At 55.1% G+C, this 17,611-nt stretch overlaps 1 protein-coding gene across 1 annotated transcript in view; it reads left to right on the top strand.

The window, feature by feature from the left end:
* Positions 1-7,322: 7,322 nt before the first annotated feature.
* The window catches only part of CELSR3 (cadherin EGF LAG seven-pass G-type receptor 3), a 36,595-nt gene continuing 26,306 nt past the window's right edge, over positions 7,323-17,611 (top strand). Inside the window, 11 exon segments of the mRNA XM_032591910.1 lie at positions 7,323-11,070; positions 12,572-13,222; positions 13,601-13,826; positions 14,156-14,271; positions 14,641-14,729; positions 14,838-14,995; positions 15,530-15,693; positions 15,955-16,080; positions 16,171-16,340; positions 16,756-16,941; positions 17,492-17,608. Coding sequence (XP_032447801.1) covers positions 7,323-11,070; positions 12,572-13,222; positions 13,601-13,826; positions 14,156-14,271; positions 14,641-14,729; positions 14,838-14,995; positions 15,530-15,693; positions 15,955-16,080; positions 16,171-16,340; positions 16,756-16,941; positions 17,492-17,608 — 5,751 coding nt within the window.

The raw sequence follows: 17,611 nt of genomic DNA, 5'->3' as shown, positions 1-17,611 counted from the left end.
CTGCTTGGAAGGATGGTAAATGTGGGATATGGTGAGCAAAAGAAAGGGCAGAGGGAGACAACTAAGCCACTCGGGTGGGTGTTTGGGTGGGGCTGAGGGAAAAAACTCAAGAAATTTTGAGGGGCCATGAGGGCTGGGGGGTTGGGCTGACCTCTGGTGTAGAAACGGGTACCTAATGGTGCTGGCACACACACATCAGGCAACTCCAGAGTGAGGGAGTGGGTAAAGATCACATGCCTGCTCAAAGATACAGAGGCTCTGAGTAGTTGAAAACAATGTTTTCTTTTTTTCTCTCTTTTAAAGAAATATTTTGTTTATTTTTGAGAGAGTGAGACAGAGTGTGAGCGGGGCAGGGCCAGAGAGGGAGACACAGAATCCGAAGCAGGCTCCAGGCTCTGTGCTGTCAGCACAGAGCCCAGCGCGGGGCTCGAACCACGAACCGTGAGAACATGACCTGAGCTGAAGTCAGACGCTTAACCGACTGAGCCACCCAGGTGCCCCTTTTGTTCTCTCTTTTTGAACTCATGACCAAGACCAAGAGTCACATGTTCTTCTGACTGAGCCAGCCAAGTACCCTATTTTTTCTCTGTTTTTATGGAAGAATAACATAGCCATGAAAAATACACCAAACAAAGAATAGAGCTGAGTGAATGATGACAGAGAATGCTGCTATCACCACCACCCAAGTCAAGAAATAGAGTATCACCAGTCCCTAAGGCCCACTTTGGTGCCCCCTCTTTTAAAAAATTTTTCCGGGGCGCCTGGGTGGCGCAGTCGGTTGGGCGTCTGACTTCAGCCAGGTCACGATCTCGCGGTCCGTGAGTTCGAGCCCCGCGTCGGGCTCTGGGCTGATGGCTCAGAGCCTGGAGCCTGTTTTGGATTCTGTGTCTCCCTCTCTCTCTGCCCCTCCCCCGTTCATGCTCTGTCTCTCTCTGTCCCAAAAATAAATAAACGTTGAAAAAAAAAATTAAAAAAAAATTTTTTTTCATGTTTGTTTGAAAGAGAGAGACAGAGCACAAGAAGGGGAGGGGCAGAGAGTGACTCCCAAGAAGGCTCTACGCTGTCAGCGCAGAGCCCGATGTGGGGCTCCATCCCGCAAACTGTGAGATCATGACCTGAGCTGAAATCAAGAGCCGGACACTTTAACCGACTGAACTGCTCAGGCGTCCCTGTGTGCCCCCTCTTAATCACTGATTCCTCCTTCCTCTCCAGACCTTCTCCCTAGAGGCAATTACAGATCAGCTTTGCCTATTTTTGAACTTTACACAGATGGAATCATACAGTATAAACTCTTCTGTCTGGCTTCTTCACCATTAAGTTTCTGAAATTCTTCTGTGCGATAGTATCGGTTCCAGTGTGTTCACCCCCAATGTTGTATGGGATATACCCTCATTTATTCACTGCTGATGACCTTTCAGTTTCCAGTTTTTGGCAATTGTGAATAGCACTCTCAGGGACATCGTTACACAGGTCTTCTTGTTGCACATATGCATTATACTGGGGAATATGTTTTCATGAGCGGAACTGCAGGGTCACAAGCCAATGCTCCAAATAGTTTTTGCAAAGTAGCTGTACCAGTGTATGCTCCTCCAGTAGCGCGACTTCCAGCTTCTCCACCTCTTTCCCCAAATTGGGTGTTGTCAGCCATTTCTTTTTGTTTGCTTTTAGTCATTCTGGTACACTATGGTAGTATTTTTAAATTTGTATTTCCCTGGGGGCGCCTGGGTGGTGCAGTCGGTTAAGCGTCCGACTTCAGCCAGGTCACGATCTCGCGGTCCATGAGTTCGAGCCCCGTGTCGGGCTCTGGGCTGATGGCTCAGAGCCTGGAGCCTGTTTTGGATTCTGTGTCTCCCTCTCTCTCTGCCCCTCCCCCGTTCATGCTCTGTCTCTCTCTGTCCCAAAAATAAATAAACATTGAAAAAAAATTTTTTTTAAATTTGTATTTCCCTAATGGCTAAAGAGGTTGAACACTTTTTCATTAGTTTAGTGGTTCTTTGGATCACTTGTGAAGTGCGTGTTCAAATCTCTGGCCTGCTCATCTGCTGGGTTGTCTATTTTTTTGTTGATTTGTAGTATGTATGTGGCATCTGAGTCCTTGGGTTATCTATTTTGCAAAATCTTCTCCCATCCTTAACATAGTCTTTTGATGAAAGTACATTCTTAGTTATAATGTAATCCAGTTTCTCAGGATTTTCTTTGTGCTTAGTGCATTTTGTGTCCTGTTAATAAATATTTGCTTAAAGTCATGAAGATATTCTGTATTGTCTTCTCAAAGCTGTGTTCTCTTTCTTTCATATTCAGATGTCAAATCTATCTGGAATTATGTATGTAGTATGAAGTAGGGGTCTCATTTAATTTTTTTCTACACAGATATCCAACTGACCCTGCACCATTTTTTGAAAAGCCCAGGGGCACCTGGGTGGCTCAGTCTGTTAAGCATCGACTTCAGCTCAGGGCATGATCTCACGGTCCGTGAGTTCGAGCCCCACATCAGGCTCTGTGCTGACCGCTCAGAGCCTGGAGCCTGCTTCAGATTCTGTGTCTCCCTCTCTCTGCTCCTCCCCCACTCATGCTCAGTCTCTCTCAAAAATAAAAAAAAAAAATAAACATAAAAAAATTTTTTTAAAGGCCGTCATTTCCTCATGTTGATTCTCTCTTTTTTTTTTAAGTTTATTTAGTTTTGAGAGTGGGGGTAGGGGCAGAGAAAGAGAGAATCCCAAGCAGGCTCTGAGCTGTCAGCAGGGAACCCAACATGGTGATCAATCTCACGAACCATGAGATCATGATCTGAGCCGAAATCAAGAGGTGGATGCCCAACTGACTGAGCCACCCAAGGCACCCCTTCTCACGTTGACTCTTAAAAGCCACCCTTGGGGGCTCCTGGGTGGCTCAGTCGGTTGAGCATCCTACCCTTGACTTGATTTCAGCTTAGGTCATGATCTCAGGGTCATGGTATTGAGCCCCTCATAAAGCTCCATACTAAGCTACTTAAAACTGTCTCTCTCTCTCTCTCTCCCCTCTCCCTTACTTGCTCACTCTAAAAAAAAAAAAAAAAAAAAAAAAAAAAAAAAAAAAAGCCACCTCATCAAAATTCAAGGCTTCCCACATCTTTAGGCTTATCTCTGGATTATGTTCCAGGAGTCTATTCCTGTACTGGCACCATAGTCTTGGTTTCCTGTAGCTTTCTTATACCCAGTAGAGGAAAAACTGTCCTCCTACTTCGGTTTTCAAGGCTGTCTTGGGTGGGGTGCCTGGCTGGTTTAGTCAGTAGAGCTTGTAACTCTTGATTTCTGGGTTGTGGGTTCGAGCCCCATGTGGGTGTAGAGATTATTTTTTTTTTAATTTTTTTTTCAACGTTTATTTATTTTTGGGACAGAGAGAGACAGAGCATGAACGGGGGAGGGGCAGAGAGAGAGGGAGACACAGAATCCAAAACAGGCTCCAGGCTCTGAGCCATCAGCCCAGAGCCCGACACGGGGCTCGAACTCACGGACCGCGAGATCGTGACCTGGCTGAAGTCGGATGCTTAACCGACTGCGCCACCCAGGCGCCCCGAGATTATTTTAAAAAATAATAATAAAACCTAAAAAAAAAAAAAAGACTATGGGGTGCCTGGGTGGCTCAGTCACTGACTCTTGGTTTCAGCTCAGATCATGATTTCATGGTTTTGCGGGTTCAAGCCCTGCATCAGGCTCTGTGCTGGCAGCTCAGAGCCTGCTTGGGATTCTCTCTGTCTCCCTCTCTCTCTACCTCTCTCCCACTTGCACTGTCTCTGTCCCTACCAAAATAAATAAATAAACTAAAAAAAAAAAAAAAAAAGACTGTCTTGGGTATTCCTGGCCCTCATTTTAGAACCTAGTTTATTAGTTTACACACACACACACACGAATGCACACAGACAAAACCAACTGGGGTTTTATTGGAGTTGTATTGAAACCATATGTCAACGTCAATTTTGGAAGAAATGGCATCTTTACAATATTGAATCTTCCAATTTTTGAACGTAGTTTTTCATCCATTTATGTATTTATTTCTTTCAATATCATGTGTGTGTTGCACATTTTTTAAATTTATTTTTTATTTTTTTACATTTATTTATTTTTGAGAGACAGGAAGAGAGAGAGAGCACAACTGGGGGAGGGGCAGAGAGAGAGGGAGACACAGAATTGGAAGCAGGCTCCAGGCTCTGAGCCATCAGCACAGAGCCCGACGCAGGGCTCGAACTCACGAACCGTGAGATCATGACCTGAACTGATCGGACGCTCAACCGACTGAGCCACCCAGGTGCCCCGCACATTTTTTTTTTTAATATTCATTTATTTGGAGAGCAAGCGGAGGGAGGAGGGGCACAGAGAAAGGAGAGAGAATCCTTTGCTGACAGCATGGAGCTTGATGCAGGGCTCCATTTCACAAACGGTGAGATCATGACATGAGTGGAAGAGTAGGCCACTCAACTGACTGAGCCACCCTGATGCCCTGTTGCACAATTTTCATTAGCTTTATTCCTGGCATTTTGTTACTTGATGCTTTTGTAAATGGCATATCAAATTTTCTTAAACTGTTGCTGATATGTAGAAATTACAGCTTATTTATTTATATAGAGATTTAATTTTTAAGTAATCTCTACACCTAACATGGTGCTCAAGCTTACAACCTCAAGACCAAGAGTTGCATGCTCCACCAACTGAGCCAGCCACGTGCTCCAACAATTGATTTTTATGTATTGACCTTGTATTCAATGTCTTTGCTAACTAAACTCACTCTAATAACTTATCTATGGTTCTTTAAAAAATTTTACATACACAATCCTATTGCTTGTGCTTGTTTTATTTTTTCCTTTCCAATCCTCATACCTTTTTATTTTTCCTGCCTTACAGCACTGGCTAGGCCCTCCCCTCCCATATAATATTGAGACTTGTGGTCATGTGTGTAAAATGTTTTCCTCCAGTAATGTTCTGCTGCTCCAGAACATTGTTGGAAGGGAGGATCTATCATCAATACTTAGTTTCTGTCTTTACAGGGGACATTAGAAGCTGCCGCTGGAGCGGGGCTGGGGTGCGGGTGGGGGATGGGACACAGAGGTGAGTGCACATGGGGAGGAGGAGCCACAAAGAGAGGATAACAGTGGAGGCAGGAACATTAGGGAGTGACAGGGCTGGCCACCGCAGTTACACCGCAAGTCAAGTGTATTAAGGAGAGGTCTAGGTCTTGCTCTTTACAGGAGCACCAGCTGAAGCCACTGCTAGCCCTAATGAAGACAGCAGAGCTCGATTTCCCTCTGCCATGGTTCCTTTACCCCTCTGCACAGTGCCCACTTAGCCTCCAAGACCTAGGATGGCTCCTCCTTCCCCTGTAGGTGCAGACTTCCTCTTGGTTATTCGAGGCTCTGCTCAGGCATTTTCTCCAGCAGGAAGCCGTCCCGGATCGCTAAGTTGCCCGAGGCAGCTCCCCAGGGACCCTAGTACTCTTCCCCCTAGCATGCCTCCTGCTTCCCTCCTTTGTTGGTGTAAAGTTTCGTGTCCTGCACTCGCTAGATTGTGGACCCGGAGGGCTACTGTACAGCCAAATCCTCGTCCCTGACCCCGCCCCTCCAGGCCCTCCACCGACTGGACCCCGATCCAACCCAGTTCCGCCTCAGCGGCTCAGCAGTGCTCCATCCTCACGCCCATAGGAACCGAGACCGTATATCCGGCATGAAGTTCCGACCTTAGGGCGTCCTCAGATTCTGGAGCCCACCTGCCAGCTTTCTACAGCTAGGTAGGGCGCTCAGGAGGTGGGACCCACGGGAACCCCCCCTCCCGGAAGCGAAGAAGTCGAGGGGCCGAAGAATGTGCCGCCTGATTGGTCGATGGTGATGTCATATGTACCGTTGGAGTGGGCTGCAGGCCTGAGCCAGGAGTTTTGCTTTAGTTCCTAACTGGAGCCGCGCCCCTTGGAACGTTCTGGGATCCCGCCCTAAACCCCTCCTTGGTCTGGGGACGCCCGCGCCCTTTATCCATGACGCTGCAGGGCGTTGCCGCTGCTGCCTTTGCAGGCCAGGGGGCAGAGAGCCTCCGGGATTATCTCTCCGGGCTACCTTGGAATCCACAGAGCCCTCCCCTAAGACAATGAGTCCGCCGTCGGGGGGCGGAGCCTCCCATTGTGCCAATAGTTCTCTCCCAACCCGGTGTCGTCTTCTGTGACGTCTATTCCGCCTTATCTGCCCATTGGCCATCCGGAACCGACTTGCTCCTGGAGTTGCTCAGCTCTGGGAGAACTGTATTGAACCGTGGGAGGAGGATTGAGGTTCCGTTAGTCCCTTCAAGGGGTTAAGGGACGCAGTCGTGGAGGGCGAGGGGCGGGGATCCGAGGAAGCCGTGGCTGCAGTTATACAAGGCAACGCCGGGCTCCACGTGGCATCCCAGAGCTTTCGAGACCCGCGGCCTGGAGGAGGGTGTTTCCTCCAGTAGAGGGGCCCCCAGCGCAGGAGACTGCTGGGTTCCAGCAAGGCAGGGAAGAGTTTGTTCTCTATTCACGCCTGGGCGGGTCATCTCCAGTCCTTGCTCTGCAGAGACACTCCAAACAGATGGTCGCGACATGTTTCACGAGTTAAAACTCAGTGGTCGAACAGTTCAAGCTATCAACTTTAGGTCTGGCGTCCCAGGTCCCCATCCAGTCAATCTCCCCTGCGTCCCCGGGATTCCACATGGTACCCCTGCCAAGAGTCATGAGAACGCTCTCTCCGCAACATTGGCACCAATTTTCATACCAAACTCCAGGACAGGGTCCGGAACTAGTGCTCAGGAAGGGGAACAAAAGACCTGCAAACAGAAGAAAGAATAAGAGATGGAGCTGAGACCGCGCCTAGAAGAAGGAAGGCGGGTGAGGGGGGGTGTCCCAAAGCAAGGAAGGGGCGGCGAACCTTCCAACCCGTATTCAGCACCGCGGGCAGCAGTTAAGCTTTGCCCTTAATAAAGATGGCGACAACAGCTTCAGCAGACAGATTTGCCATGCGCAACGGGCTGTACCACAGGATTTGGGGCTTCGGGGCTGAGGTGGAACGAACCATCGCTGAAGCCGGGAGCCATGTTGGAGCGGCGGGAGGCGGCAGCCGCGTCGGGGATGCTGTGGTGGGGGCGGCAAAAGCCGGGGCCGCACGCCAAAGGGGCTCTGGCTGCGAAGTAGATGGTGCCCAGAGGGCGAAGGCGGTGCGGAGCGACAGGCCGAGAGGCGGGGGACCGGGGCGGCGGCAGGGGCCCGGGAGGGGGCCCGAGCGGCGGGGCGGGCCCAAGGCCCGGACCGGGGCGAGGGGCGGTGGAGGCCGTGTGGGGAGGCGGGGGGTGATGGCGAGGCGGCCGCCTTGGTGGGGTCTCAGGGGGCCGACGACCCCACTACTCCTGCTCCTTCTCCTCCTCTCTTTGTTCCCTCTCAGCCGAGAGGAGCTGGGGGTCGACGGGGGCCAAGGCTGGGACCCAGGGGTAGCTGCCGCTACGGGGCCAGGGGCGCGGACCGGCGGCGGAGCCTTAGCTCTTTGTCCCGAGACGCCCGGGGTCCAAGAGGATGAAGACCCTGGCCTGGGAGTCAGGGAGCCTGTCTTCTTGGGGCTCCGAGGGGGAAGGCAAAGCGCCCAGAGTGGTAGAGGGCTCCCTGAGCAGCCGGACGCGGGGTTGGGAGCGAAATATGGGGTCCAGGCTTTAGACAGACGCGGGCAAGGAACAGGACAGGGACCAGGGGCTCTATTATGCTGGCGCCCAGAGGTCTCCTCTTGCGGGCGGACAGGACCCTTGCGAAAAGATAGTCAGTCTCCAGAGGCTCTGCCCCCAGGGGTCCCGAGCCTGAGGAACAGCTCTCCCTTCCCTTTGGACCTTCTGGTTCGGCCCCGTGGTTACAAGCCAGTGTTCTCCCAGAGGAATCCTGGAAGAGGCACCCCCAAAAAAGTGGGAACCACGCGCTGCTGCGGGGAATTTTGGGCACCGAGGCGTAGGGGTCAGAGCGAGAGAACTGCGACATCTCGAGCGGTGAGGACAGCCCCCCAGCCGGACTGTCCCCCCAGGGCTATAGGATGTGGCCCTGGGCTGGATTCAGCACCGCTCATAGAGAGGACAGCTCCCGAGTCTGTTTCAGCACTGCGCGAATCTCGGACAGCTCCCGAGCCGACGCCCGAACGCATGCGCTCGCGTGGTCTCTTCCGCCGCCGCTTCCTTCCGCAGCGCCCCGGGCCGCGCCCCCCGGGGATCCGGGCTCAGTCGGGAATCTGGAGAATACCCACAGCGAGCAGGATCCGCCCCCGTCGCGCCGCGAACCGCCACCCGCAGTTTCCGCAGTACAACTATCAGGCGCTAGTGCCCGAGAACGAGGCGGCTGGCACCGCGGTGCTACGCGTAGTGGCGCAGGACCCGGACGCAGGCGAGGCCGGGCGCCTAGTTTACTCGCTGGCTGCGCTTATGAACAGCCGCTCTCTGGAGCTGTTCAGCATTGACCCACTAAGCGGCCTCATTCGCACAGAGGCTGCTCTGGACCGCGAGAGCATGGAGCGGCACTACCTGCGCGTGACGGCGCAGGACCACGGCTCGCCGCGCCTCTCGGCCACTACCATGGTGGCCGTTACAGTGACCGATCGCAACGACCACGCGCCAGTGTTTGAGCAGGCGCAATACCGGGAGACGCTTCGCGAGAACGTGGAGGAGGGCTACCCCATTCTTCAGTTGCGTGCCACAGACGGCGACGCGCCCCCCAACGCCAACTTGCGTTACCGCTTCGTGGGGCCGCCAGCTGCGCGCGCCGCTGCTGCCGCCGCCTTCGAGATTGATCCGCGGTCTGGCCTCATAAGCACCAGCGGTCGCGTAGACCGCGAACACATGGAAAGCTACGAGCTGGTGGTGGAGGCCAGCGACCAGGGCCAGGAACCTGGGCCGCGCTCTGCCACTGTGCGTGTGCACATAACTGTGCTGGACGAGAACGACAACGCGCCCCAATTCAGCGAGAAGCGCTACGTGGCGCAAGTGCGCGAGGACGTGCGCCCCCACACGGTGGTACTACGCGTCACAGCCACCGACCGGGACAAGGATGCCAATGGACTGGTGCACTACAACATCATCAGCGGCAACAGTCGTGGTCATTTTGCGATCGACAGCCTCACGGGCGAGATCCAGGTGGTGGCACCTCTGGACTTTGAGGCAGAGCGAGAGTATGCCTTGCGCATCCGGGCGCAGGATGCAGGCCGGCCACCACTGTCCAACAACACAGGCCTGGCCAGTATCCAGGTAGTGGACATCAATGACCATACTCCTATCTTTGTCAGCACACCTTTCCAGGTCTCTGTACTGGAAAACGCACCCCTGGGCCATTCGGTCATCCACATTCAGGCAGTGGATGCGGACCATGGGGAGAATGCCAGATTAGAGTACTCCCTAACTGGTGTGGCACCTGATATGCCCTTTGTGATAAACAGTGCCACTGGCTGGGTCTCTGTGAGTGGTCCCCTGGATCGTGAGTCTGTGGAGCATTATTTCTTTGGTGTGGAGGCGCGAGACCATGGCACACCTCCACTCTCAGCCTCAGCCAGTGTCACGGTGACTGTGCTAGATGTTAATGACAATCGGCCTGAGTTTACGATGAAGGAGTACCACCTACGGCTGAATGAAGATGCAGCTGTGGGCACTACTGTGGTCAGTGTGACCGCTGTAGATCGTGATGCCAACAGTGCCATCAGCTACCAGATCACAGGTGGTAACACCCGGAATCGGTTTGCTATCAGCACCCAGGGGGGTGTAGGTCTGGTGACACTGGCTCTGCCATTGGACTACAAGCAGGAACGCTACTTCAAGCTGGTGCTAACTGCTTCTGACCGTGCGCTTCATGATCACTGCTATGTGCACATCAATATCACAGATGCCAACACTCACCGGCCTGTATTTCAAAGTGCCCACTACTCAGTGAGCGTGAATGAGGATCGGCCAGTGGGTAGCACTGTGGTGGTTATCAGTGCCTCTGATGATGATGTGGGTGAGAATGCTCGCATCACCTATCTCCTGGAGGACAACCTGCCCCAGTTCCGCATTGATGCAGATTCAGGGGCCATTACACTACAGGCTCCACTGGACTATGAGGACCAGGTGACCTACACACTGGCTATTACAGCTCGGGACAATGGCATCCCACAGAAGGCAGACACCACTTATGTGGAGGTGATGGTCAATGATGTCAATGATAATGCTCCACAGTTTGTGGCTTCCCACTACACGGGATTGGTATCTGAGGATGCCCCACCTTTCACCAGTGTCCTGCAGATCTCAGCCACTGACCGAGATGCTCATGCCAATGGCAGGGTCCAGTACACTTTCCAGAATGGGGAAGATGGTGATGGAGATTTTACCATTGAGCCAACCTCTGGCATTGTCCGCACAGTGAGGCGGCTGGATCGGGAGGCAGTACCAGTGTATGAACTTACTGCCTATGCAGTGGACCGAGGTGTACCCCCACTGAGGACTCCGGTCAGCATCCAGGTGACGGTGCAGGATGTAAATGACAATGCCCCTGTCTTCCCAGCTGAGGAGTTTGAGGTGCGAGTGAAGGAGAACAGCATTGTGGGCTCAGTGGTGGCTCAGATCACTGCGGTAGACCCTGATGAAGGCCCCAATGCACACATAATGTACCAGATTGTGGAGGGGAACATCCCTGAGCTGTTCCAAATGGACATCTTCTCTGGAGAGTTGACGGCACTCATTGACCTGGACTATGAGGCTCGCCAGGAATATGTGATTGTGGTGCAGGCCACGTCTGCCCCTCTGGTCAGTCGAGCCACTGTGCATGTCCGCCTGGTTGACCAGAATGACAACAGCCCTGTGCTCAACAACTTCCAGATCCTCTTCAACAACTATGTATCCAACCGCTCAGACACCTTTCCCTCAGGCGTTATTGGGCGCATCCCAGCTTATGACCCTGATGTCTCTGACCACCTCTTCTACTCTTTTGAGCGGGGCAATGAGTTGCAGCTGCTGGTGGTCAACCAGACCAGTGGGGAGCTTCGACTCAGCCGCAAGCTAGACAACAACCGCCCACTGGTGGCCTCCATGTTGGTGACTGTCACAGGTGAGGGGTGGGGGGCAAGCAAGTGACCCAGTGACCCCAACCTTCAGGGCCTCAGGGGCACCTGAAACCAAAGAAGGATTTCCAAGCCTTCCAAGAATCCCTTAAATGCTGGGTTCCTGCACCCCCACAGGATCTGCCATAGGCTTTACAGGTTAGGTTCATAGCCTGCTTAGGGTCTTGGACAGTCTGCACAGAACCTCAAAGATTCTAGGGCATATAGCAAATCCCATAAAGACCGTATGAACTGTCTACTACACTAGGGATAGTGTCCCCATCCCCAAAAGCCTGCAGGTCCTGGCTTAATGCTCTGGAGGCCACAGGGAAAAGCCAGCATGGGCCAGTCAGCTCACACCTGTTCAGATGAAGCATTACTTTGGGTCCAGCTTGACCTTTACCCCATACATACAGGGAAGGTGGGCCAATAGTTTAATGGTCATGAACAGCAGCTTACTCTGGCAGCTTCAGACAGAGAGTGGGCCCATACTGGCCTGACGGCTATCCGAGGGACTGACTGAGGACCTGCCCTTTGGGAAAATGTCCAGAGGCCCACGTGCCTCTTTTCTACCTCTACAGTCCCAGATTTTCACAAACACTCCCTCATAGGAGGGTGCAGGTGGGAGAGGCTCTTGCAATCGTGCCTACTGCGGCAGAGGTTGGGAGAGAGGCTTCAACTGCTGTTCACTTCCCAATTCTGGAGCATGGACTCCTCACACTGCCAAAGAAGGCACAGACTTCATTTATCCCTAAGTTCACTCAACAACCAATCCTTATTGTCCATCCAGTGTGTACTAGGGTCTGGGGACAAGGTATATAAGCACCTCATTCTCATTTTGAGAGGTGACCACTGAGATCACAGGACCCAGCTCTGGGATGACGGGCAGCTTTCTGATCCAAGAATTCTGAGGGGGCAGGTGGGTGGTGGTCAGGGTTCAAGACCTTCCTGGAGAGAGAGAGTTTGCTGAGCCAGGATTCTGGGGGATGGGGTTGAGTGGTCACAGGGCCAGGGGCCCTTCTAGTGCCACGGAAAAGCAGTTTGCTGACCAGAGATAGGGGATGGGTAAGCATTAATCTAGAAGTCTGTTTGTTTCTTTGAGGGGATGTTGTGCTGGTTATGCAATGCTGGGGGGTAGGGGTGGGTGGTCAGTGGCCCTGGCTCCTTTTTATGTTCTGAGTGAGGGTGGCTGCTGGCCATGATAACCTGGGGGAAGGTGAGTTATTATTTAGGGACTCTCTTGTGTGCTGTTAGAGGAATGGCTTACTGACCCAAGGGCTGACTCAGGTTTCTCCTGGTGTTGGAGGGAGGGGAGAGGAAGCAGCAACCTGGTACCCTGATGCTGAGGGAGTTGGTGGTCACAAGCCCCAGACCCCTTGTGTCTGGCAGGGTCAGCCTCTGACTCACAGGTGCTGGGAGTCTAGGCATTCACTGGCCCCAGCTCTCTGAGTCCCGGGAAAGGGCAGCCGCTGACCCCAGACTGACCACTGCCTCTACCCCCACCCGCAGACGGGCTGCATAGCGTGACGGCGCAGTGTGTGCTACGCGTGGTCATCATCACGGAGGAGTTGCTGGCCAACAGCTTGACCGTGCGCCTTGAGAACATGTGGCAGGAGCGTTTCCTGTCACCGCTTCTGGGCCACTTTCTGGAAGGCGTGGCCGCGGTGCTTGCCACACCCGCCGAGGACGTCTTCATCTTCAACATCCAGAATGACACGGACGTGGGGGGCACCGTGCTCAATGTGAGCTTCTCGGCGCTGGCGCCGCGCGGGGCCGGGGCAGGCGCTGCGGGTCCCTGGTTCAGCTCTGAGGAACTGCAAGAGCAGTTGTACGTGCGCCGCTCTGCCCTTGCCGCGCGCTCGCTCCTAGACGTGTTGCCCTTCGACGACAACGTGTGCCTACGCGAGCCCTGTGAGAACTACATGAAGTGCGTGTCCGTGCTGCGCTTCGACTCGTCTGCTCCCTTCCTGGCCTCGGCCTCCACGCTCTTCAGACCCATCCAGCCCATCGCAGGCCTGCGCTGCCGCTGCCCGCCCGGCTTCACGGGAGACTTCTGCGAGACGGAGCTCGACCTCTGCTACTCCAACCCGTGCCGGAACGGCGGCGCCTGCGCGCGGCGGGAGGGTGGCTATACCTGCGTGTGCCGCCCGCGCTTCACAGGTGGGCGGGCCGCGGGCCTGGAGGCGCCACGGGCAGAGCGTGAGGGCGGGACTACAGTGAAAGCGAGGATGGGGAATCTGTCTTGAGTCTCCCGGGGTCGGGTGCGGCGCCGCGGAGCGCGAAGCCGTGGAACCCGGCCCTGGGAGAACCTAAAGCCCTGAAGAAATGGAGGCCTTAGGCGGGCTGAGACTACGGTGGGGGCGTGGCCTGGGGCGTCGGGGCGAGACCGGAGCTGCTGGGAGCGTGGGGCGGGGCCAGACCGCTAGGAGGCGTGTCCGCCCCCAGGGAGCTCGCCCTTTCTGTGGGCTGGGAGGCTTTGGAGGGGCGGGGGCCCCTGGAGCCGCGGGTGACCTCCTCCAACCTTGGTTTGACTCCTAGGAGAAGACTGCGAGCTGGACACGGAGGCCGGACGCTGCGTCCCCGGCGTCTGCCGCAACGGAGGCACGTGTGCCGACGGGCCCGACGGCGGCTTCCGCTGCCAGTGCCCGGCGGGCGGCGCCTTCGAGGGCCCGCGCTGCGAGGTGGCGGCGCGCTCCTTCCCTCCCAGTTCGTTCGTCATGTTCCGCGGTCTGCGGCAGCGCTTCCACCTCACGCTGTCCCTCTCGTAGGTGCCCGCCCGGTATCTCTGCGCGCCTCCACGCCGTCCCCACTCCCTCTGTGACCCTGAGTCAGATTCCCGGCTGCCCCATCCTGACGTCCCACAGGACATCGCCCCTCCCCGGGTGTCCTGCCTGGGTGTCTCGGAGCATCACTGTCCCTGACATCACTGCATTGTCCCTGACGTCACTGCATTGTCCCTGACGTCACCGCACCCGCTCTCCTCCTTTCCTGCTTCACACTAGCCTGGCTGGCGCCCCGTGAAACTTCTTGTCGCAGGGATGGTGGGTGTGAGGAGGTGTCCCGCTCGTGACTTGCCCTGTCCACCCCACCCAGGTTCGCAACAGTGCAGCCCAGTGGACTACTCTTCTACAACGGGCGCCTGAACGAGAAACACGACTTCCTGGCCCTGGAGCTTGTGGCCGGGCAAGTGCGGCTTACATATTCCACGGGTGGGTGCTCCCGTGGATGTATATGTGGGGGAGTGGGTACATGAGTAGGTCAGATGGCTGGGGGGTATAAGCCTCGAGTCCCCTCAGGTTTGCCTCACTGCACACCTAAACATGTACCTCCATGTCAAACAGACATCAGTGAGGATCTTACCCCCTTAGCCATTCCCTGGGAGAAAGTCCATCTCTCCAAGTGGTGTGTGCTTCTCCTATCTTCCAAGGTACTCTGGTCCAGCCAGTATGGTCACCAGTGGATGGGACTGATCTGATGTATCCCTGGCCATCCTGGGAGTAACTGTACCTGAGTAGGGATGGGGAGGGAAAGGTAACTAGGCAGCTCCAGACAACCTTCCACATGTATCCCCTGCACAGGTGAGTCCAATACAGTGGTCAGCCCTACAGTTCCAGGGGGCCTGAGTGACGGGCAGTGGCACACAGTGCATCTGAGATACTACAACAAGGTGGGCACCACCCTTGGCATGGCAGTATGAGGGGAGCTGGGATGCCAGGTTCTGCCCCTTAGGGGTCAATCCTGGAGGTCCTGTTGAGTGGTGTGCCTGGGTTTCTAGCCCCGGACAGATGCCCTGGGGGGTGCTCAGGGTCCCTCCAAGGATAAAGTGGCTGTGCTGAGCGTGGATGACTGCGACGTGGCTGTGGCTCTGCAGTTTGGTGCTGAGATTGGCAACTACTCGTGTGCAGCTGCTGGCATGCAAACAAGCTCCAAGAAGTGAGACCCCAGCCCCTGATTCCCATGCCTTCTGCCTGCCAAAGCCCACGCCAACCCTGACCCCATGCCTGTCTCCAACCTGCCACCCCATCCTTCCCCAAATCACAAATCCTCTCTCCACTATGACACAAATCCTCTCCCCTACCTCACTGTAGCCCCATCTCTTTATTCTACCCCTGCCTCCCTGCTCCCACACACGGTCCCCAAGCACCCAGTTCTCCAGTATCCACTGCCCCCTTCCTAATGCCCCACATCCTCTTAGATTCTTCGCCAACCACCCAAATGCCTCACTGTTTCATCCTAGCCTTCAGCCCCTCCCCTTCACCTTTCCCTAGACCATCTGCCCATCATGAGCTCTCCTTTGCACCCCCACAACTAAAGTTAGGCCCCAGCTTCTTCCCTGGCCTTACCTTCCCCCCTAAATCACCTTTACCCTCTGAGTCCTACTCCCACCCCACCCCCACTTCTGTGGCCCTCAGGAGCAACCCTACCTTGGCCTCTGTCCCAACAATGATGAGGACCCCTGATCCTCAGGTCCCTGGACCTGACGGGCCCTCTGCTCCTGGGGGGTGTCCCCAACCTCCCCGAGAACTTCCCCGTGTCGCACAAGGAGTTCATTGGATGCATGCGGGATCTGTACATTGATGGCCGCCGAATGGACATGGCAGCCTTCGTTGCAAACAATGGCACCATGGCAGGTAGGCCATGTCCCCACATTAGGGAGGGGGAAGAGGGCTATGTGGAGTGATTCCAAATCTGACCTCATCCTTGTTTCCTTTGCTGGCAAGCATTGTGCTATAGCTTAACCCTTAGGGCCTGTCTCCTTCCAACTCCATCTTGAGAGAATCTGGGGCTAAAATCATGGCCACTTTGGCCCCTCTGGACCCCTGTGTCCTGTCTAATACTTGTGCCCCCTGCCCCCCACGTTCTCACATCTGCCATGTGCCTTCCTCTCCCAGGCTGCCAGGCCAAGCTGCACTTTTGCGACTCGGGTCCTTGTAAGAACAGCGGCTTCTGCTCAGAACGCTGGGGTGGCTTCAGCTGCGACTGCCCTGTGGGCTTCGGTGGCAAAGACTGTAGGCTCAGTGAGTGGGCATCATGGGGCAAGAGGGTCCTGCAGGGTAAGGTCTTTTCCTCAGGTGGGACCTGTGATCTTCTTCCTTTTATCCCCCCAGCCATGGCCCATCCCCATCATTTCCGTGGCAATGGGACGCTGAGCTGGGACTTTGGAAATGACATGACTGTGTCTGTGCCGTGGTACCTGGGGCTGGCATTTCGGACACGGGCGACTCAGGGGGTCCTGATGCAAGTGCAGGCTGGGCCACACAGCACACTCCTGTGTCAGGTGTGTCTGTCCTCCTGGCCCCTCCCTAGACCCTCAACTCTCAACCTCTAATGCCACCAGCAACATTCCTGGTCTGCTACAACCTAGTCCTGCCAGGTGTACTGACCATACTTGACCCTGCTCTGGACCCTGGCCCTTGATCCTCTTCCCCACCATAATATCCTCTGCAGGTGCAGGGCCCCAGCATATCTTTTTTGTGCTAGCTGCACCAATCCATAATCCCTGATCTTGACCTCTGAGTCCCCTAACTTCACTCTCAGGGACATGGTGTCCCTATGGCACAATGCCCTGTGTGCCAGATATAGCCTTAGCCCTGCAGTTCTGATGTCTGAACCCCCTGATCTCACCTCTTGACTCTCCAAGCCCCAGCCCAACTTGGGGCCCTGACCCCAGGGCTGTGCTTCTCTATCTGCAGCTGGATCGGGGGTTGCTGTCGGTGACAGTGACCAGGGGCTCGGGCCGTGCTGCCCACCTCCTTCTGGACCAGGTGACTGTCAGCGATGGCCGGTGGCACGATCTGCGGTTGGAATTGCAGGAGGAGCCAGGTGGCCGGCGGGGCCACCATGTCCTCATGGTCTCACTGGACTATAGCCTCTTCCAGGTCTGATCTCTGACTCTTGGGTAGTCCGTTAGTCTCCCAACCAGACCCACCTCATTTGACCCCTCTCTAGTCCAGATCCCCTCAACTGTCTCCACTGTACATCACTCTCCCTGCAGTCCCTTCCTCATGCCCTTGCTTTGAGCCCACCCTGCCAGCCAGGCCTGCTCAGGTTAGAGAGGCTATCCAGATTTCTGGCCTGGTCTTGGGGTACCTCTGCAGCCAGTACATTCCCTAACTCTTGGGAACCCCTTCTGGCCTCTGCCCTGATCTCCCTGTCTCAAAGCTCTGAAATTTCAGGGTCTATTCTGGGTCCAGGAAAGAGAGGCCTGTCTGAGCCCAGCTCTTTACTGAAACCTTGCTATTATCCATCCCCCACACTCCAGCAGGTCCTCCGCACTCAGGGGCAGCACATGCCCAGACCATTCTCCTGGTTCAGAGGGACAGAGGATGGTCATGCAGGGCTAGGACAAGGCCAAGACTGACTCTAGGGTAGGGCAGGGATCCATCAGGTGCCCCCACACCCCCAGTGCTGACTGTATCCCTCCCCCAGGACACCATGGCAGTGGGGAGTGAACTGCAGGGCCTGAAGGTAAAGCGACTCCATGTGGGAGGCCTGCCCCCCAGCAGTGAAGAGGAGGTTCCTCAGGGTCTGGTTGGCTGTATCCAGGTG

Source organism: Lynx canadensis, chromosome A2, assembly GCF_007474595.2.
Source record: "Lynx canadensis isolate LIC74 chromosome A2, mLynCan4.pri.v2, whole genome shotgun sequence".
NCBI classification, from domain to species: Eukaryota; Metazoa; Chordata; class Mammalia; order Carnivora; family Felidae; genus Lynx; species Lynx canadensis.
This window is presented reverse-complemented; position numbering and strand designations above follow the sequence as displayed.